The 17,795-nt window shown below is 43.6% G+C and overlaps 1 protein-coding gene across 1 annotated transcript in view; it reads left to right on the plus strand.

The window, feature by feature from the left end:
* The first annotated feature begins 2,660 nt into the window (after nucleotides 1-2,660).
* Nucleotides 2,661-17,795, plus strand: part of LOC121690955 (mast cell protease 1A-like) — a 32,914-nt gene continuing 17,779 nt past the window's right edge. Inside the window, exons 1-3 of the mRNA XM_042071141.1 lie at nucleotides 2,661-2,766; nucleotides 3,447-3,594; nucleotides 4,029-4,185. Of these exons, the coding sequence (XP_041927075.1) occupies nucleotides 2,715-2,766; nucleotides 3,447-3,594; nucleotides 4,029-4,185 (357 nt within the window). The 5' untranslated portion in view covers nucleotides 2,661-2,714. The remainder of the gene's footprint in view (nucleotides 2,767-3,446; nucleotides 3,595-4,028; nucleotides 4,186-17,795) is intronic.

Below are 17,795 nucleotides of genomic sequence, written 5' to 3' on the forward strand. Positions count from 1 at the left end.
ATGAGAGTGTGTGTGTGTGTGTGTGCGTGTGTGTGTGTGTGTGTGTGTGTGTGTGTGTCTGGTGGGTACATACAGTACATGAGAGTGTGTGTGTGTGTGTGTGTGTGTGTGTGTCTGGTGGGTACATACATGAGGGTGTGTGTGTGTGTGTGTGTGTGTGTGTGTCTGGTGGGTACATACAGTACATGAGAGTGTGTGTGTGTGTGTGTGTGTGTGTCTGATGGGTACATACATGAGGGTGTGTGTGTGTGTGTGTGCGTGTGTGTGTCTGGTGGGTACATACAGTACATGAGAGAGTGTGTGTGTGTGTGTGTGTGTGTGTGTGTCTGGTGGGTACATACAGTACATGAGAGTGTGTGTGTGTGTGTGTGTGTGTGTGTGTGTATCTAGTGGGTACATACATGAGAGAGTTCCAGGCCCGGAGTGGGGAATCGGGAGAATTCCCGGTGGGCCGCTTCACTTTTGGGCCGGTCGAGGGAAAAATATTGACATTTGCCATGTTCCATCTTCTCTTAATGTAGGCTACACACGTTCCGCATTCTTTGCCTAACACTGCAGCCTCTGCATGGGTTGTTCTCCCCTCCCAAGAAAGTTGGGTCCATATAGGGTCCAAGAAGTTGGTTGGGTCCATATAGCTCATCTTTTCTAAAACGTTTTCTCAGATACCACAGCCAGGCCGGCCCTACCGTAGTGATAAGCGTCAGGGAGGATGGATGGAGAGGATAATAGAGTAAACCATATTAATTAATATGAAATATTGTAATTTAATGTTAGAAAGAACAGTTATTTAATGTAAGAAAGGTCAGTATATAACAGCAGTAGGCTACATGATCAACCTATATGCCTTGTTTGATCAGAAGTGGGTGTAGTAAAGGAGTAAATCACCCAACAACAATATGATAGCTGACCCATGCAGAAAAACATGTTAGTTCAGTATGCCTCTTTGTGGAATTGTGGGATACATTTCAAATGCTTTCTTTCTTTCTTCCTGTTTTTGTTAACTTATCAACCTATCCTTGTGGAATAGTGGAATATTAGTACTAATAAAAACTACAGGATAATAAGAGCTGAACTGTTGCTTTATTTATCCAATTTCCACCACCACTAAAAATAGTAGCCCGGTCTTGGACCTGAAACTCCCGGGCTGAAAAGTGACCCCTGAGAGAGTGTGTGTGTGTGTGTGTGTTTGTCTGTATTTGTGTTTATGTTTAAGTATGTTAGTGTGTGTTAGTGTGTCTTATGTATTTTCTCACTCTGTAAAACAGATGCTCCTCCATGAAGTGTGTGTGTGTGTGTGTGTGTGTGTGTGTGTGTGTGTGTGTGTGTGTGTGTGTATGCATCCCAAAGGTTTGGTCCCCTGGAGATTGTCCATAACATCAGGAGTAAAGAGTCCAGCCAGCAGAAGATCCAGGTGACACCCCCTCTTCACAAGCAGTACGACTGTGATATCATGCTGCCCAAAGTGTCACTTCCTACTGCCCCTGTGTACACTTACACTTACATGTACATGTATTCATTCATTCAGTCCAAAGTGACTTACATAATGTAATTTACATGTGCATGTATTCAAACTCATGTATTCATTCATTCAGTCTAATGTGACATAATGTAATTCCTCCTCCAACCCCAGCACGAGTAATGTATTAACCAAACGTGACAGAACAACAGATCCTTGCAATACTGGGTTGGAGGAGCTGGTAGGGGGCAGTTCGTAAGTGTTCTTAACAGTCTTCTGTAATAAACTCCAGGCTCACTAATTACATTGTTGGTGCTTCGTTTTATGTGTAGGGACCCTTAGTAAACTACTGATGAAGTTTGGTGCTGTTTTGAACAATATTACTGGTTAAATGGTTAAAATGCTATTTGGGAAACGTTTAGCTCACTGCCCTCAGCTTATTCACTGTTTGCGATTTGGGGCTACAGCGTATGCCTGGGGAAAGCTCTGTGGTGGTTGATCAAGGAAAATTACTGTCTCCACGGCTTATTTGATGTGTCAATTGCCGTCAGAGTTACACTTTAATGCAGCTGGAGAAGAAGGCCAAGCTGAACCAGTTTGTGAAGGTGACGACGCTGGCCAAGGAGGATGAGAGACTCAGTAGGGTTGTGGATGTGACCGACCAACATTCCTCAGGACAGGAGAGGCTGGGCAGGGAAAACTCCTGCAGTGGTACTGTATGAGATGTAAACGAGGCCTGAGTGGAAGACGACATTAATGGAAGAAGGCAGTAAGGCAGACATTACAGATAAATTAATTACAGGTTAGGCTATTAGCTACATGAATTACAGGTTAGGCTATTAGCTACATGAATTACAGGTTAGGCTATTGGCTATATGAATTATACGTTAGGCTAGCTTGTTGAGTTGAAGTATTCTACACTGAATGAACAAATAGTCCCTAAAAATATGTTGAAAGGGCTGAATAGTGACGCGTTCCTGTACCTGTGCCCTTAGTGGGCTAATTTCCTGTAATGGAAAGTCAACACATAGAGAAGGGGCTTCAATGCATTCTTTGGGTATTACTGTAATAATCTTCTGATACATTCTGTTGAAGTTTGTGTTCCACCATCCCCCAGTTTAAACCATAACCACAACCCTCAACACAGCAGCATCATTTCCTGCTTGATTACTAAGAAAACAGTGTGTGTGGTGTGTGTGTGTGTGTGTGTAGCAGTATATAAATAAGTGATCTCCTGTATCATGCTTCAGTCGTGAAGATGATGCATCTGCTCCTGTGTCTGCTTGTTCTCTCCCATCTGCAACTCTCAGGTAAGAGCCTTCGGTAATACTTTACGGTAAGGGTACATGAATTATCATGAATTCATGCATGAATTAATTCATGATGTATGCATTACTTCATCCCTTTATATCTCATGAATCATCAGGAATTTACATGAGTTCATAGTTTCTCATTAATGACCTCATGCATGAACAACACATCAACTAAAGCATTAGGTACGGTGGGTCCATCATTATGATTTATGATTTCTTAAGCATGATCATCATGATTACATGTATGTCAGGTTAATTACTCATGAGTTCATCGTGTGTGGCCCCTCAACTAAATTGTGAACAATGGCATGTGTTTAGAGAACTGCACAAGTTGGGTTGAGTTTAATTGATGTGTTGTTCATGTATGAGGTCATGAATGACAGACTATGAACTCATGTAAATTCCTGATGATTCATGAGATATTAAGGAATGAAGTAATAAGTAAATCATGAATTAATTCATGCATGAATTCATGATAATTCATGTACCCTTACTGTAAAGTGTTACCGTGTGTGTGTGTGTGTGTTTGGCAGGAGCCTTCACTGGACATTGTGTGTGAGTGTGTGTGTGTGTGCGTGTGTGTGTGTGTGTGTGTGTGTGTTTGTGTGTGTGTGTGTTTTGTGCTTTGTTTACAGATGTGTTTGTTTGAGGGTGTTTTGTTTGTGTGTTGTTGGCAGGTGGCGTGCAGAGTGGCATCTTTGGGGGTCGTATGGCCAAGCCCCACTCCAGACCCTACATGGCCTCACTGCAGTATCTAGGACACCACGTGTGTGGAGGGATACTGATCAGGGAGGACTACGTACTGACTGCTGCACACTGTCTTAAGTAGGGGAGTGTGTGTGTGTGTGTGTGTTTATGTGTGCGTAGTATATTTTTTATATAAATTCTTCATTTAATGAAATGTTTAGCTTAATCATGCATAGGTGCTCTGAAAATATGGTTCCCTTCATTCTTCGTCCGTGAAGCTTCCCTTTGTGGAAATGTCCACAGTGTGAGATGAATGTTTGTTGTGAGGTTTCTGATAGTCCTCGCCCCATGGGATACACACATACTGTAGGTGACAGGAAAGTTAATGTAATAGCCTTTTCTCTGTTAATACTAACTGGTTTGAAGAGTCATTGTTGGGGGATTGTCTGTGTGTGTGTGTGTGTAGCAGAATGTTGTTCTGGGTGGAGGGCTGTGTGTATTTCTCCCTATCTGAGATGGCTCATCGGTCTTTTCTCTCCCACATTTGCACTGTTGTCTAAATTCCTCTCCAGCCGGTCCATTCCTGACCGGGCCATGGAGGTGGTTCTGGGGGCCCATGACATCAGCAGTAAAGAGTCCAGCCAGCAGAGGATCCAGGTGAAGAAGTTCCACAAACACCCTCAATTCAGAGATCCAAATCAGTACGACTACGACATCATGCTGCTCAAGGTACACTACTTTTTTTCTTTTTTTCAAATGTGTTTATTGGATTTTCTTTTTTTTTCTCCTTTCAAGGAACAAGAAGTTACAAATACAGTAAACATAAGAAACAAGCTACTAGACAAAAACATACATGAAATTAAAATTGAAAAAAAAAAAAAAAAAAGTAAATAATAATAATGAGACATAAAATGAATAAAAATAAATGAAACACTCAAAACCAAATGGCACGCTCATTGGTACATAAGCAAGGAGTATTTAGACAGTGGGTATCCCAGCGATTGTACAGGGGTAATGATTGTATGGTCAATTTAGAGCCCTAAGAAATTGAGGGCCCTTAACAAAGTCCAAAAAGGAAGTCCATATTTCTTCAAACAGAGCATATTTTCCTTTCAGTGAATATGTTATTTTTTCCATGGCTATAACTTGTACAATGTCCTCTAGCCAGCTTTTGGTAGTCGGCCTCTGTATAGACTTCCAACATTTTGCAATAGTCCGCCTGGCTTGTAGTAGGCTTAGGGTAACCATCTTTCTGTTAGCTCGGCTGAGATTATTGTCCTTTGGTAAGAGTCCCAAAACGCACATTCTTGGGCACATAGGAAGAATCACCTCTGACGAATTTGAGAGTGTCTCAACAACCTCATTCCAAAATTCTTGTACTTTTGAACAGGACCATAAACAATGGAGAAGCGTCCCTTTATGTGTTTCACATTTAATACATACATCAGGAATATTACCATTGAAATGATTCAAAACCTCTGGAGTGATATACAGCCTCATTGACCATTTATACTGTAATAATCTGAAACTTGAATTAGAAGTTTGTGTTTGTGATTGGGTACAAATACTTTCATTCAGCCATTCAGACCCACTTATCTCCTCCCCTAAGTCTGCGCACCAAGCAAGTCTCTTGTCCTCAGATGTCTCTGGAGACCCAGATGACAAAATCTTATAAAAGATGGAAATAAGTCTTCTCTGGTGTGGGCTTACCATAATATTTTCTACTGATGAGAGGTCTGGCATTGAGAGCTTTTTTTGGGTCTTATAGATGAAGTCTCTGACTTGAAGGTATTTAAAGAAATGTTTAGCAGGTATGTCAAATTGTTTTCTAATATCTTCAAATGACATACGAACATCTTCCTGAAATAGATCTGCTATTTGGCCAATACCTTTGTCTGCCCATAGTTTAAATCCCTTGTCTTTTACCCCTGGATGAAAATTATTGTTTCCCCAAATGGGTGTGAGCCGTTATAGCTTAAGGGAGACCTTTAGGTAGCTATGAACTTCATGCCAAACACGAATGGAGTTGGAAACAAATGGGTTACCTGTGGATTTCTTTAGTTTATCCGGTTTATCTGAGTATAGATACAAATTAAGAGGTATGTTGGCTGAAGTCTCTCTTTCCATGGCCACCCATGAGAGGGATGGACTGGGCCTAAACCAGAATGAGGTTGTCCAAAGCTGGCATGCCCAGTAGTACCATTTGAGGTTGGGGAGTTTCAACCCTCCCCTGTCATATGGGAGATATAGTAGAGAGAGACGTAGTCTTGCTCGTCTGTTACTCCATATGAAATTTCTGAAGATTTTAGTCATATTTTGGAAAAGGTTTGTTGGTGGTGGGAGTGGTAGGCATTGGAATAAGTAAAGAAATTTGGGTAGGACATTCATTTTGAGGATATTAATCCTGCCAATCATTGAAATTGGCATTGTTGTCCATCTGTTGATAAGGTTAGTCACTCCTGATATCACTGGGCTATAGTTAGTGGATACAAGGTCTTCTGTTGAATGAGTAATTTTGATCCCCAAATAGGTAAAACTTGATGTATTTTTAAATGTGGTTTGTATTGGGGGACAACTTCTCTCTGATTGTTTGAGAAAGAGGATATTTGACTTGGATTCATTCACTTTATATCCTGAGATTGAACCAAAAGTATGTATTAAACTAAGGAGATTTGGAATAGAGCCCTTTAGCTGAGTCAGAAATATGTCATCTGCGAATAGACCAATTTTATTCTCCACATTCCCTATTCTGATACCTGTTATACTGCTATTTTGTCTAATTGCAATAGCAAGTGGCTCAATTGCTAAAGCAAACAGTAGGGGCGAAAGGGGACACCCCTGTCTGGTTCCTCTATGGAGTTTGAAGGGTTGGGAGGTTACATAGTTTGTCTTGACTGATGCGCTTGGGGAGTGATATAACAATTTCACACACTTACAGAAGTATTCACCAAACCCAAACCGCTGAAGCACTTCAAAAAGATAATTATGTTCGACCCGGTCAAACGCTTTTTCAGCGTCCAGGGAGACGATCGCTGTGTCTGGGCTTTCCCTCCTCACATCTATAATATTTAGTAGCCTTCGAATATTATGGAAACCTTGACGACCCTTTATGAAACCATTTTGGTCAGAGGCGATCAGAGAAGGGAGATGGTTTTCAAGACGTCTTGCTAACACCTTTGCTATAATCTTAACATCTGAGTTTATTAGTGAAATTGGACGATATGACCCACATTTTATGTGGGGTTTATCTGGCTTTAAAATCAGTGTTATTAAGGCATTGGATAAGGAGGGTGGTAAATGTTCTGCTTCAATTGATTCGACTAACATATCAAAGAGCGGTGGCACAAGCATCTCCTTAAAGCTTTTATAGATGTCAATGGGTAGTCCAGAAGGACCTGATGCTTTACCTCCGCTCATAAGGGAAAGCGCTTCAAACAGTTCCTCCTTTGTAATGGGAGAGTCTAGTTCCTCTTTTACCATATCCTTTAAAGTTGGAATGGAGAGCTGATCCAAAAAGGGGTGTAGGACATTAGTATCCAGGAACTCTGATGTATAAAGGTTCATATAATATTTTTGAAAAGCTCTATTGATTTCTGTTGGATTAGTTGTTGTCCCGCTTTCAGTTTCAATCTCAGTGATAGCCCTTTCGTTTTGCAGTGTTTTAATCCGCCATGCTAGCAATTTACCCGCTGATTCTCCCTGATCATAGTATGTCTGCTTTAACCGAGTGATACTGTTTAAGGCCTTACTTGCTGTAACATCATTATATTTAGCCCTTAATTCTGAGAGCCTCTGTACATTCTCTGGTGTATTATTCACTGAGAGCTCACTTTCTAGGTCTTTAATATCTTGCTCAAGTTCAGTCATAAGGAGATGTGTCTTATTTGAATTACTACTGGTATAAGAAATCATTACACCTATAATATAGGCTTTAAAGGCTTCACATCTAATAGATGCTGAGGTTTCATCTGTATTTGTTGCAAAGAAAAACTCAATATTCTTTTCTACACAGAATAGAAAATTCTTATCCTGGAGCCATCTCGGGCTAAGCCTCCACACAGTTTGGCCCCTGGCATGTGAATCATGGCGGTAATGCAGAAACAGTAGAGCATGATCTGAAATAACTATGCCTTTGTGTCCACAGTCCTGTACATTGGCCGCCAGTGACCCAGAGATTAAAAAATAGTCTATGCGGGATTGTGTTTGGTGTGTGTTTGAGTGGCATGAATATTCCAGTGTGGTGGGATTTCTAATTCTCCAGATATCACAAAGATGCAGCTCTGACATGAAGCGGCCTATAACCTTTCGGGTATTTGTATGGGAGGAGTCATTTCTCGATGAGCGGTCTAGAAGGGGGTTAAGAGCACAATTAAAATCTCCACCCATAATTATTTAACCTCGAAAAGAGGAAATGGTCATGAAGAGGTTACTAAAGAATGTGGCATCGTCATTGTTGGGCCCATAAACGTTTACAAGAATAATTTCCTGATTCAAAAGACTTCCCCCAACCACCACAAATCTACCTGCAGGATCCTGAAGAAGTTTGTGAATCCTAAAGGGGACTGATTTATGGATAAGTATTGCTACTCCTCTTGCCTGTGAGGAGAAGCAAGAAGCTAGAATTTGCCCAGGCCATCTCTTACTTATACGCACAATCTCATCTGACAATAAATGTGTTTCTTGGAGAAATATGACTTTTGCTTGTAGGTGTTTAGGTCTGGACAGTATTTGCTTAATTTTAACTAATTTTCTCATACCCCTGATATTCCATGAAGTAATATTGAGAAAAGGAACATTACTCATAACCCAGCCTATGTAATATTAACGTTATGCCATCAACTCCTCTTCTACCATAGGAGACTAGTGTGCCAACAAAACACAAAAAATAGAAAAAAGAAAAAACAGTAACAAACGCCCCCTCTCTAGAACTGAGACAGAGCTCTCCTAAGTCCCTGTGCCCCCTAATTGCACAGACCCCACTCAAACTCTTGCAAAACACAGACATTCCGGCTAACTTGCATTGATCCTTAACTAAGGAGCAGATACAGAACATTGAACAAATTTGGGTGAAACCCATGTCCGGCAAAATCAATAAGTATAAAAAAACAAAAGTAAACCCAAGTATGTATAATTACTGACCCATAACCAAGGGTGGTGGGGACAATAACCATAAGCTTGAGTGTGTTTTGAAAAGTGCGGGGTACCCTTATGTAAGCTATTCATCCATTCAACGCTGCATTACAATATGCTCAACAGTATAGGCTAGTGTTGCGCCGGTTAAGGTTTTTTAACATCCGCACCCACCCGACCCGTCAGGAGAGTCAATCTGCACCCACTCGACCCTCAATATGCACTGATTAACTACCCGAACCTGACCCGACCCGACAAAACAAACAAAAAAAAAAAAAAAACAATGAGACGTCTTTTTGCCGCAACGTGTGTCTGAAAACGAGGTGAAAATTTGCAGGCCTGCTGATCTGTTCACATGATGCGGAATTTTGGGGAGGCAGCATCAGCTATTAATGTTACGTGCAACAGGGGCGTGTAGAGTGATAGGCGTAGGCCTTATTATGCGTGGGCCTTCAGATGCAGCAGGTGTGTGATTTCCAAAACCATGGCGGGAGAACCGACTGCACTTTGGTTAGCTTGCATTTGCTTTGCTGTTGCTTAGAATGTTAGATTCTTGCGATAGATGTCTTCAGACAATAAAAAGTAATTTGGAAGGGAAATTGAAGAGAAGAGTTGCCCTCTGCGTTGGCCGTGATTCCCCTTTGAAAATCAGAGGTTCACAGGCTACTGTGGCCTTGGTCAGTGGCGCCGCCAGCCTTAATCCTGTAGCCTACGCACTTTTCGTACAATTCATTCATGAAATCATTCAATACAACAATAAAAATAGCTTGTGTATTGTCTTAATTGAAACATGCTTCACACACAAATGATAGCCTAGGGCAAAGAGAATGGACATCTCAACATAAGGATAGGCCTACATTAGAAGATGATGGTTGGTGTAAACTTTGTCACACGACGTGATAAGCAGTTCTGGCGCTTAAAAATGCAACGTTCCATTCAGTCATAAATCATTCAAACGTAGGCCTAGTGCTCGTCATGAAAAGAAAACAGCAGCTTAATATTTTTCAGGTGTTTAACAGTAGGCCTAGGCGCACTGTATCACTTATGCCGTAGGCAGTGAGATTATTAGGCATTGCATCCTGTCACTCTGTTTGGAACATCGCAGTTCGGGTTGATAAGATTCAGTTAATGCGAGTATGGGTCGTCTCAAAGTTTGGGACAATCAAACAGCAGAGTAGGCAAAGCAAATCCTACTTGTTAGGTTACCAATAGCTGTCTTTTCTCTAGGCCTAGGCCTATCGGAAATCGCGACATGAGCTCATTGGTTTCTTTTTTCTTTTCTTTCTTGTTCGCGTGTTGGGTAGTGAAACGATGCATTTAAATCAATGTACATCAGAGCTGATATGGCCAGCCCTGATCTGCTGCTCTGTAAGGTAGCCTATTTCGGTACCACCCAAATTTGCTGAACTACTTGCGAAGTAGCCTATTCATCACAGACATCACATGCATCACACGAACGAGCTTTTTCTCAGCTTTTAAACGATGTTGGTGGTTAGTTGTTGTGGTAAACGGTTCGTGAGAAAAGTAGCCGAACTTTAATTTAATCATAGCCTATTTTCTGCACCCGTCTCCCTAACCATTCATCTTGGCTTCGCGAACTTTCCCTCAACACATGACAAACCATATATCAGAATAAACAGCAGACCTTACCGAACACAAAGGTGTAATTAAAGTTTAAAGTTTTAATTAAAGTTTAAAGCACTCCCCTGTACAGTTAGCGATTCCAGAGTAATCCGGTTTTAAATTTGCAGCAATGTCTATATGCATGTCTCCAACTTTGGGGTTCACAATGTGTTTAAATTGTTCAATAGGCCTATATGATTTTATAACAGGCCAAATACAAAATAAATGTTACAAATATCGCCTAGATAGCCTATCTGTAAACATTACAATCAGAGGATACATATAGCCTATGGCAGACCGACGCTCATGAGTTCATGCTTTGTTTTATCGCTGGATTTTGGGATAGCCTACTATGGCAACCGATTGCATTCCGAGCTACAGTCAACTCTAGCAGGCATTAGGCTACATGACTGGAGGGTCGGGTGGGTGCGGATGTTAAAAAACCTTAAAGGGATGGTTCAGGATTTTGGACATAAGACCTTATTTCCAAGTAAGCAAGTGTGATATTTATCAGTTGAAACCGTTTTCAGCACGTTTCATCCAGTCCTTCTAATTGCAGAGTTCGCAGGTGCTAGGCTAGCGCAAGTCAACGGTATGTGCTAGCCTGCCACTAAAGACAGTCTTACCCACTCCAAAGTACACCTGAGGCAAATTCCAGACAATCAATGTAAATGTCTGTGTTGATAGAATAGTATAAGAAATACAACTACCCTTGCATCGCGTTGCAATAGTTATACTTTGGTCCCTAAAGTTGTTAGTAGTCATTTTGCAACTCAGCGGCGGACTGATATTACCAAGGCTACTACTAGGTATCCCCATTAGAGTGCGCTTTACTGTTTACTTTTCGGCGCAGTACTACTAACCGGAGCAAGTATAATTCCGCCGCTGCTAAGAAACTAGTCCCTCAAAATGTAATGCGATCGTTGAAATGCAAGGATAGAATAACGTTAGAAATAACACTGTCAATACAGACATTTACATCGATAGTCTGGCGTTATAATTTATTTGCCTCGGGTGTACTTTGGAGTGGGTAAGACTGTCTTTAGTGGCAGGCTAGCACATACCGTTGACTTGCGCTAGCCTAGCACCTGCGAACTCTGCAATTAGAAGGACTGGATGAAACGTGTTGAAAACGGTCTCCACTGATAAATATCACACTTGCTTACTTGGAAATGAGGTCCTATGTTCAAAATCCTGAACCACCCCTTTAACCACGCAACACTGGATCCACACATATCTAGGCAGCTGTGCATGCTGTGAGGATGTCATTGTGCACGCCTATCGCATGGTTTTGACTCGATGATTTCAGTATGTGGGGATTTTTTCGGTCGCAATTGGTTTGCACATTTTTAGAAGTGGTGGGGACAAAATTCAAATTATAAATAGTGGTGGGGACATATCCCACCCGTCCCCAACGTAATCTACGCGTATGCCCATAACATTATGTCAAATTAAACACAAAGGGGCCAGCTATAACCCAGAATATGTGATACATGATACTCTTAGTATCGCTTAGTCAAAGCTTTGTTAATTTATGTTGGATCAAAGCATGCTTGCGAAATCTAGCCAGACTCACTCATGTCATTGTCCCGTTCAGTCTGAGACCGTTCTGTCTCGACCTCTTGTATGAAGGCCTCTACATCTGCTGGAGTAAGAAACGTAAGCAGTTTACCCTTGTGGTAAATTCTCATCTTTGCTGGGAACTGTAATCCAAACTCAATATCCAGAGTATGCAGTTTTTACGCCATCGAACATTCTCCTCTGCTGCTGGATCTCTGCGGATAGATCGGGAAAAAACATCACACGATTCTCCTCAAACTGTAACGATTTCTTCTTGCGGGCCGCCTTCATCACTCGGCCTCTGTCAGTCAACCATCGGAATTTCACAAGAATCGCCCGAGGAAAAGGTTTTTGGTTCGGATTGTTGGCTTTAGAAGCGGCTGCTTTGGGGAGTCTGAAGGCTTGGGTCAATGGAAGGTGGAATCGGGAAATTTTCTTGACCAAGGAGTTCAGTTAACCACCTGTTGAGGAAGGATACCAAGTCATCTTTCTCTGAGTTTTCTGGCAAGCCCACCAGTCTCAAGTTCAGGCGGCGCTGGTGGTTTTCAATCGTCTCCACTGACTTGGTGAGTGCTACCATTTTTTTCCGAGTGGTTGCAGTGACGTTAGCTAGGTTGTTCAATTGGTCCTCAGCGGAGCAGTGCGTGTGTGTGTGTGTGTATGTGTGTGTATGTGTGTGTGAGTAGGAAATATGTAGCCTGACGCGTCATATTCAGATTCTAGTCAGATAATTACGCCCCAATTAAGTCTGATACTGCTCCATTGGGACATAATTATGGGGCGTGTTTCAACCGATACAGGGGGGGAATGCCTCTGCACTCAATTGGATAGACCTAACCAATCAGAGCAACGGAATATCTTACCATGAGCTGTAGGAAGAACACACAAACCATCATTCTTCTCCACAAATGCCTTAACATTGTTTTCTGGTCTTTTGTAAAAGTTATGCTGTCAATATCTCCTACAAGACCCGATAGCAAAATCTAAGACAACAAAATACGTAGCAGGGTAGGCTATTTGGAAAAACAGATATTTCCCCTCACAAACATTTTATAAACAGCTGGGGTGTCGCACCCCTGGAGCCAACAGGTGGCCAATCAGAGATTTGAAGCAAACGAGAGAACAACATGTCACAATGCAAACACGCTGCTGTTTTCCTTTGATGAAAGTGAAACCAGAGTTTTCCCACATGTCAACTTGGGCCAAAGTTTTCAGAAATAATTGTTTCGAGTGATAAAACCTCATGGAAATAATATACATTTTTCTATGGGGTCTCACGGGGAAGCTACACCAGGCACGTAACTGAAGCTTTCCCTTCGCAACGCGTAAAATCAATTTTAGAAGACTGGTCTATTCGAACGTACGCGCCGCTATCAGGTCTGGTGTAGCTACTTCCTTTGATTATAGTGAATATTAAGTGCTGCAGCAGACACAACGTGAACAGAACGCCTCAGTTACGAGCCTGGTAGCTTCCCTGTCAGAAGCCATCTGTCTCCTTCTCTCCGTCTCGTTTTTGTTGCAAACAATGACCGTTTCTCAAAGTCAAGGATGGGTCCTTCAAAGCTGCTCTTTCAATGTCAAGGGTACTTTAAAATTCTATCAAGTACTGAGTCCTTTGTTCTGAGATTTTCTGAGAATTTTCGAGGATGCATGCGTTTATCCTCTGCATGCTTGGAACACCCACAATCCTTTGCGCACATGGTTTTTAATAATGCACCTGCAGCTTCCTGCACACTCGCTAGTCTGATCCATGGTGTGTGTCTGTTCCATTGTGTGTTCCATTCGTTCTACCAAGCACAAATCCTTGACCTTGAAAAATGGTCAATATCAACCTAAGCTCAGATGACATGATAGACAAGGCACTGTTGCTCACCTGTCCATGATCGTAAAGTCAAACTTAATTGGTCAAAACAGCTCTGGTTCGAGCATAGTTGCTCAACAACGGAGCAATGCCAAACCGAACTTCCCGACCTCAAATGTTGTGGTCGGGGCTAAGTTTGACTGGCACCCAGACTAGGAGATATGGACTACAATATCACAATATCATTCATCTGTACGGTATTGATATGATATTATATTACAACCCTAATTCCAAAAGAGTTGGGACATTGTGTAAAGACAACAGATCAAATATTGAACATTTCAAGGAAAATATAAGCACAGTCTTCATCATGAATTCATGAAAACAGCAGTCAATAAATAAAATCCTGACGTTACACCATCAGTGATCAACACAGTTCTCACGCCGGGAACATTGTCATGCATGTCAGATGTTTGGTAAATAGCCAAACAAGCTACGCAAGCTAAGCAACTTGGCTACAAACAACTGTAAATTGTACTCATGTCACATATTGAACACACTTTTAAACATTAGTGTTGTCACGATACCAAAATAATGACTTCGATACGATACCTGCCATAAATATCACGATGCTCGATACTGAAACGATACTATGGCGAAATCCTAAGATATCTGGAAAAGAAAGCACTCATACCTCCTCCAAGTGTATTGAGTCATTTGTGTTGAATTCAGTGCACTTTTGTAATGTGCAGGTCAATTCTGGGTTATAAACTTCTAAACTTCCTAAATAATGATTATGTTTTATAGTCAGTAAAATAGTAGGCCTACTTTGTGTGATTAAGTCCTTTATTGTTTGTTATAGTTCATTTACATTGTGTTGTGTTTTGGCAATAAAGTAGCTTTAAATAGCCAAACTAGGCTAGATCAAGGTCAGTGTTGAAATTACTGCATGCAAATCACTGAATGCTATGCAGAGGGGCCTAATCTTTAGGCCATCTGATGTACAGTATAGGCTACCCAAGGCCTTCCCGTGTTCATGGGATTTCTTTGACAGTTGCAAAGGGAAAAATGTGAGGATAGTCTTCTTTGCGCCCAGTGTACAAGTATGACGTTCCAACCACTCAGGTCTTCGTCAGATAGGCCTACCTGTTGCAATATATCTGTGTGCTTTCCTACATTACGTCTATTTCTTTGATAACATCATTTGCTACCACTACAATCAGTGGTTATTATTATTATTATTGGGACTCAACACGCTTTGGTGGTAATATATGCTGTGGGCTTTAATTAGCGCATTTCGGGTAGCCTATCCTATATATGGGCAATAAAAATTGCAGTCTACATGCAATGACATATTACCAGTAGTACTGAAATAGATTGTTTACAGGTTATGGTAATGTTATTCTTTAAAAATGTTGGGATATGTCTGCGAGGTGTTTAGCTAAGTTCCATGCGTAGCCTACTGCTTTTAAATGACTTTGAAACATATTTCACAAACGGGCCTCTGTGTACCTGATGGCTTGCCTTCACTATTCACGATGTATCCAAAATAGCTGCAGATTTCACTTCACCTTTTGTTTTATCCACCAGGCCGAGGACTGTCGGCAAAGAACTGTTGACGTTGGCTGCACACTCACTATCTCAGAGCTGCCTGCTTGACACGCCCACTTGCCTAGATGCGTGCAAGGAGCAGTGAGAGCAGCAGTTCACACAGACACAGAACGTTACTATTTTAATAAAGTATCGATTCTAAAAACGTCGGAAATCGTATCGTTTTTTGGGTGAAGGCATCGTGATACCTTTTTAGTATCGATACACTGTGCAACACTATTAAACATACAGCAATAATACTGAAAACCATGATCATTTTAAATGTGTGTTTGTGTGTGTGTGTGTGTGTACAGTATATGTGTGTGTGTGTGTGTGTGTGTGTGTGTGTGTGTATGTGTGATCATTTTGGTCACCATAACCATGAGCTTACATTTTTATACCATTACATCCCTAGTCATGTTCATACAGTGTGTCACGGACAGAAGACGACCCAAGAGCGCAAGTTCAAATTCAGAGTCTTTTTATTGAAGGGTTCAGGGGGGAAGAGGAGTGAGAGAAACGTGAGGTCTTGGAGGTTCCGGTTCCAGGGGTGCTAGGAGTGCCAGGGGTGTCAGGGGTTCTCGGGGCTCAGGGGAACACACACACAACAGCAAGGTGAACAGCAGGCAGTAGTACAGACCAGGGCTAGGCACTAAACGTGGTGAGGGACAGAAGGCAGATTCGATACCGGGGCGGTAGAACAGGGAGGCAGTCAAGAAAGGATCCGAATCACAGGTAGGAGTCAGAGAGTAGACAGGCAGGCAGGCAGGTTACTGGTCCAGGTTTGAAGACGATCTGACAGGGCTTGGCTGAAAAACAGGGCTTTATATACTGGGAGAGGTTAGTGGAGAAATGCAGTGCAGCTGGCAGAGTAATTAGAGCAGAGTGGGGCAAGGTGAGGATGGTGAGTGGGAAATGCAGCGCAGCTGGCCAGGTAACAAGAGCAGAGCAGGGCGGAGCCAGGTGGAGCTCGTTAGGCAGAGTAGAGAGAGAGTGAGCAGAGTGGCAGAGAGTTGAATCAATTAAGGTTGTTGCCCGGGAGAGAGAATGCTCATGACAGGACCCCCCCCCTAAGGGACGGCCCCAAAAGTCCCAAGAACAACATCATGCCGGGAGGGTGGAGGGGAGCAGGCGGCGGGTCAGAACTCCTCCGAGCGGTCCGAGTGAGCATCCTCATCCTCAGAAGGAGCTGGAGGGTCACGGTCGGGAGACAGGACAGGTACTGAGACAGGATCAGGGTCAGGCACAGGACAGGAAGCCGGGCGGGCAGGACGGCTAGGGACCCCTCTGGGACGGCCCCTACGGATTGCAGGCTGATCAGGATGTAGTCGGTGGAAGTCAGTGATGAGGGTCCGGTCCACTATCCTCCTGGCCGGGATCCAGGTCCTCTCCTCCGGACCATATCCCTCCCAGTCAACGAGGTACTGGAGACCCCTAGCCCGTCGCCTAGAGCGGAGCAGCCGCCGGACGGTGAAGACAGGACCGCCATCTAAGAGGCGCGGAGGAGGCGGCGGCGGAGCCGCAGGGACCAGGGGACTTTCATGGACCGGCTTGACCTTGGAGACGTGGAAGGTGGGATGGACCCGCATGGAAGTGGGCAACTGAAGCCGAACCGCCGTTGGACTGATGACTTTCTGCACAGGAAAAGGACCAATGAAGCGAGGGGCCAGCTTTCGTGATTCAACCCGCAGCGGCAGATCCCGGGCAGACAGCCAGACCTTCTGACCAACCCGGTAAGTAGGTGCTGGGGCCCTCCGTCGGTTGGCACCGACGGCGTAGCTGGTTCCTGACTTCAGGAGCATAGTGCGAGCCTGGGCCCAAGTGCGGCGGCAGCGGCGGGCATACGCAAGGGCAGACGGACAGGTGGCATCCGCTTCCTGGCTGGCAAACAGTGGGGGTTGATACCCGTAGACACACTGAAAGGGGGAGAGCCCGGTGGCGGAACTGGTGAGTGAATTATGGGCATATTCCACCCAGAGCAGGTGTTGAGCCCAGGCCCGGGGATTTTGGGAGGCCACGCACCTCAGTGCCTTCTCCAGCTCCTGGTTCATGCGTTCAGTTTGGCCGTTTGACTGCGGGTGGAATCCAGATGATAGGCTGGCGGTGGCCCCAAGGAGATGACAGAACTCCTTCCAAAAGGTTGCTGAGAATTGCGGCCCCCGGTCTGACACTATATCCTGGGGTAGGCCATGGATACGAAACACATGTTCCAGGACCACCTGGGCGGTCTCCTTAGCAGAGGGTAGTTTAGGAAGAGGCACGAAGTGGGTCATCTTACTAAAGCGGTCAACAATGGTAAGGATGACTGTGTGTCCGTCAGAGGGCGGAAGACCCGTAACAAAGTCCAGTGAAACGTGGGACCAGGGCCGCTTGGGTACGAGTAGGGGTTGCAGCAACCCAGCAGGAGGCTGGTTGGGGGTCTTGTTTCGGTTACAAGTGGGACAAGCTCGGATGAATTCTTGGACATCCCGTCTCATCCGCCGCCACCAGAACCGCTGGCGGACCAGATGAAGGGTGCGAGTGATGCCGGGATGACAGGCCAGACGGGATTCGTGCCCCCACTGGATCACAGGTGACCTGAGATTTGCTGGAACAAACAGACGGTTGGGGGCGCTGGTGCTTGGGCCTGGCTGGT

Source organism: Alosa sapidissima, chromosome 2 (assembly GCF_018492685.1).
Source record: "Alosa sapidissima isolate fAloSap1 chromosome 2, fAloSap1.pri, whole genome shotgun sequence".
Lineage (NCBI taxonomy): Eukaryota > Metazoa > Chordata > Actinopteri > Clupeiformes > Clupeidae > Alosa > Alosa sapidissima.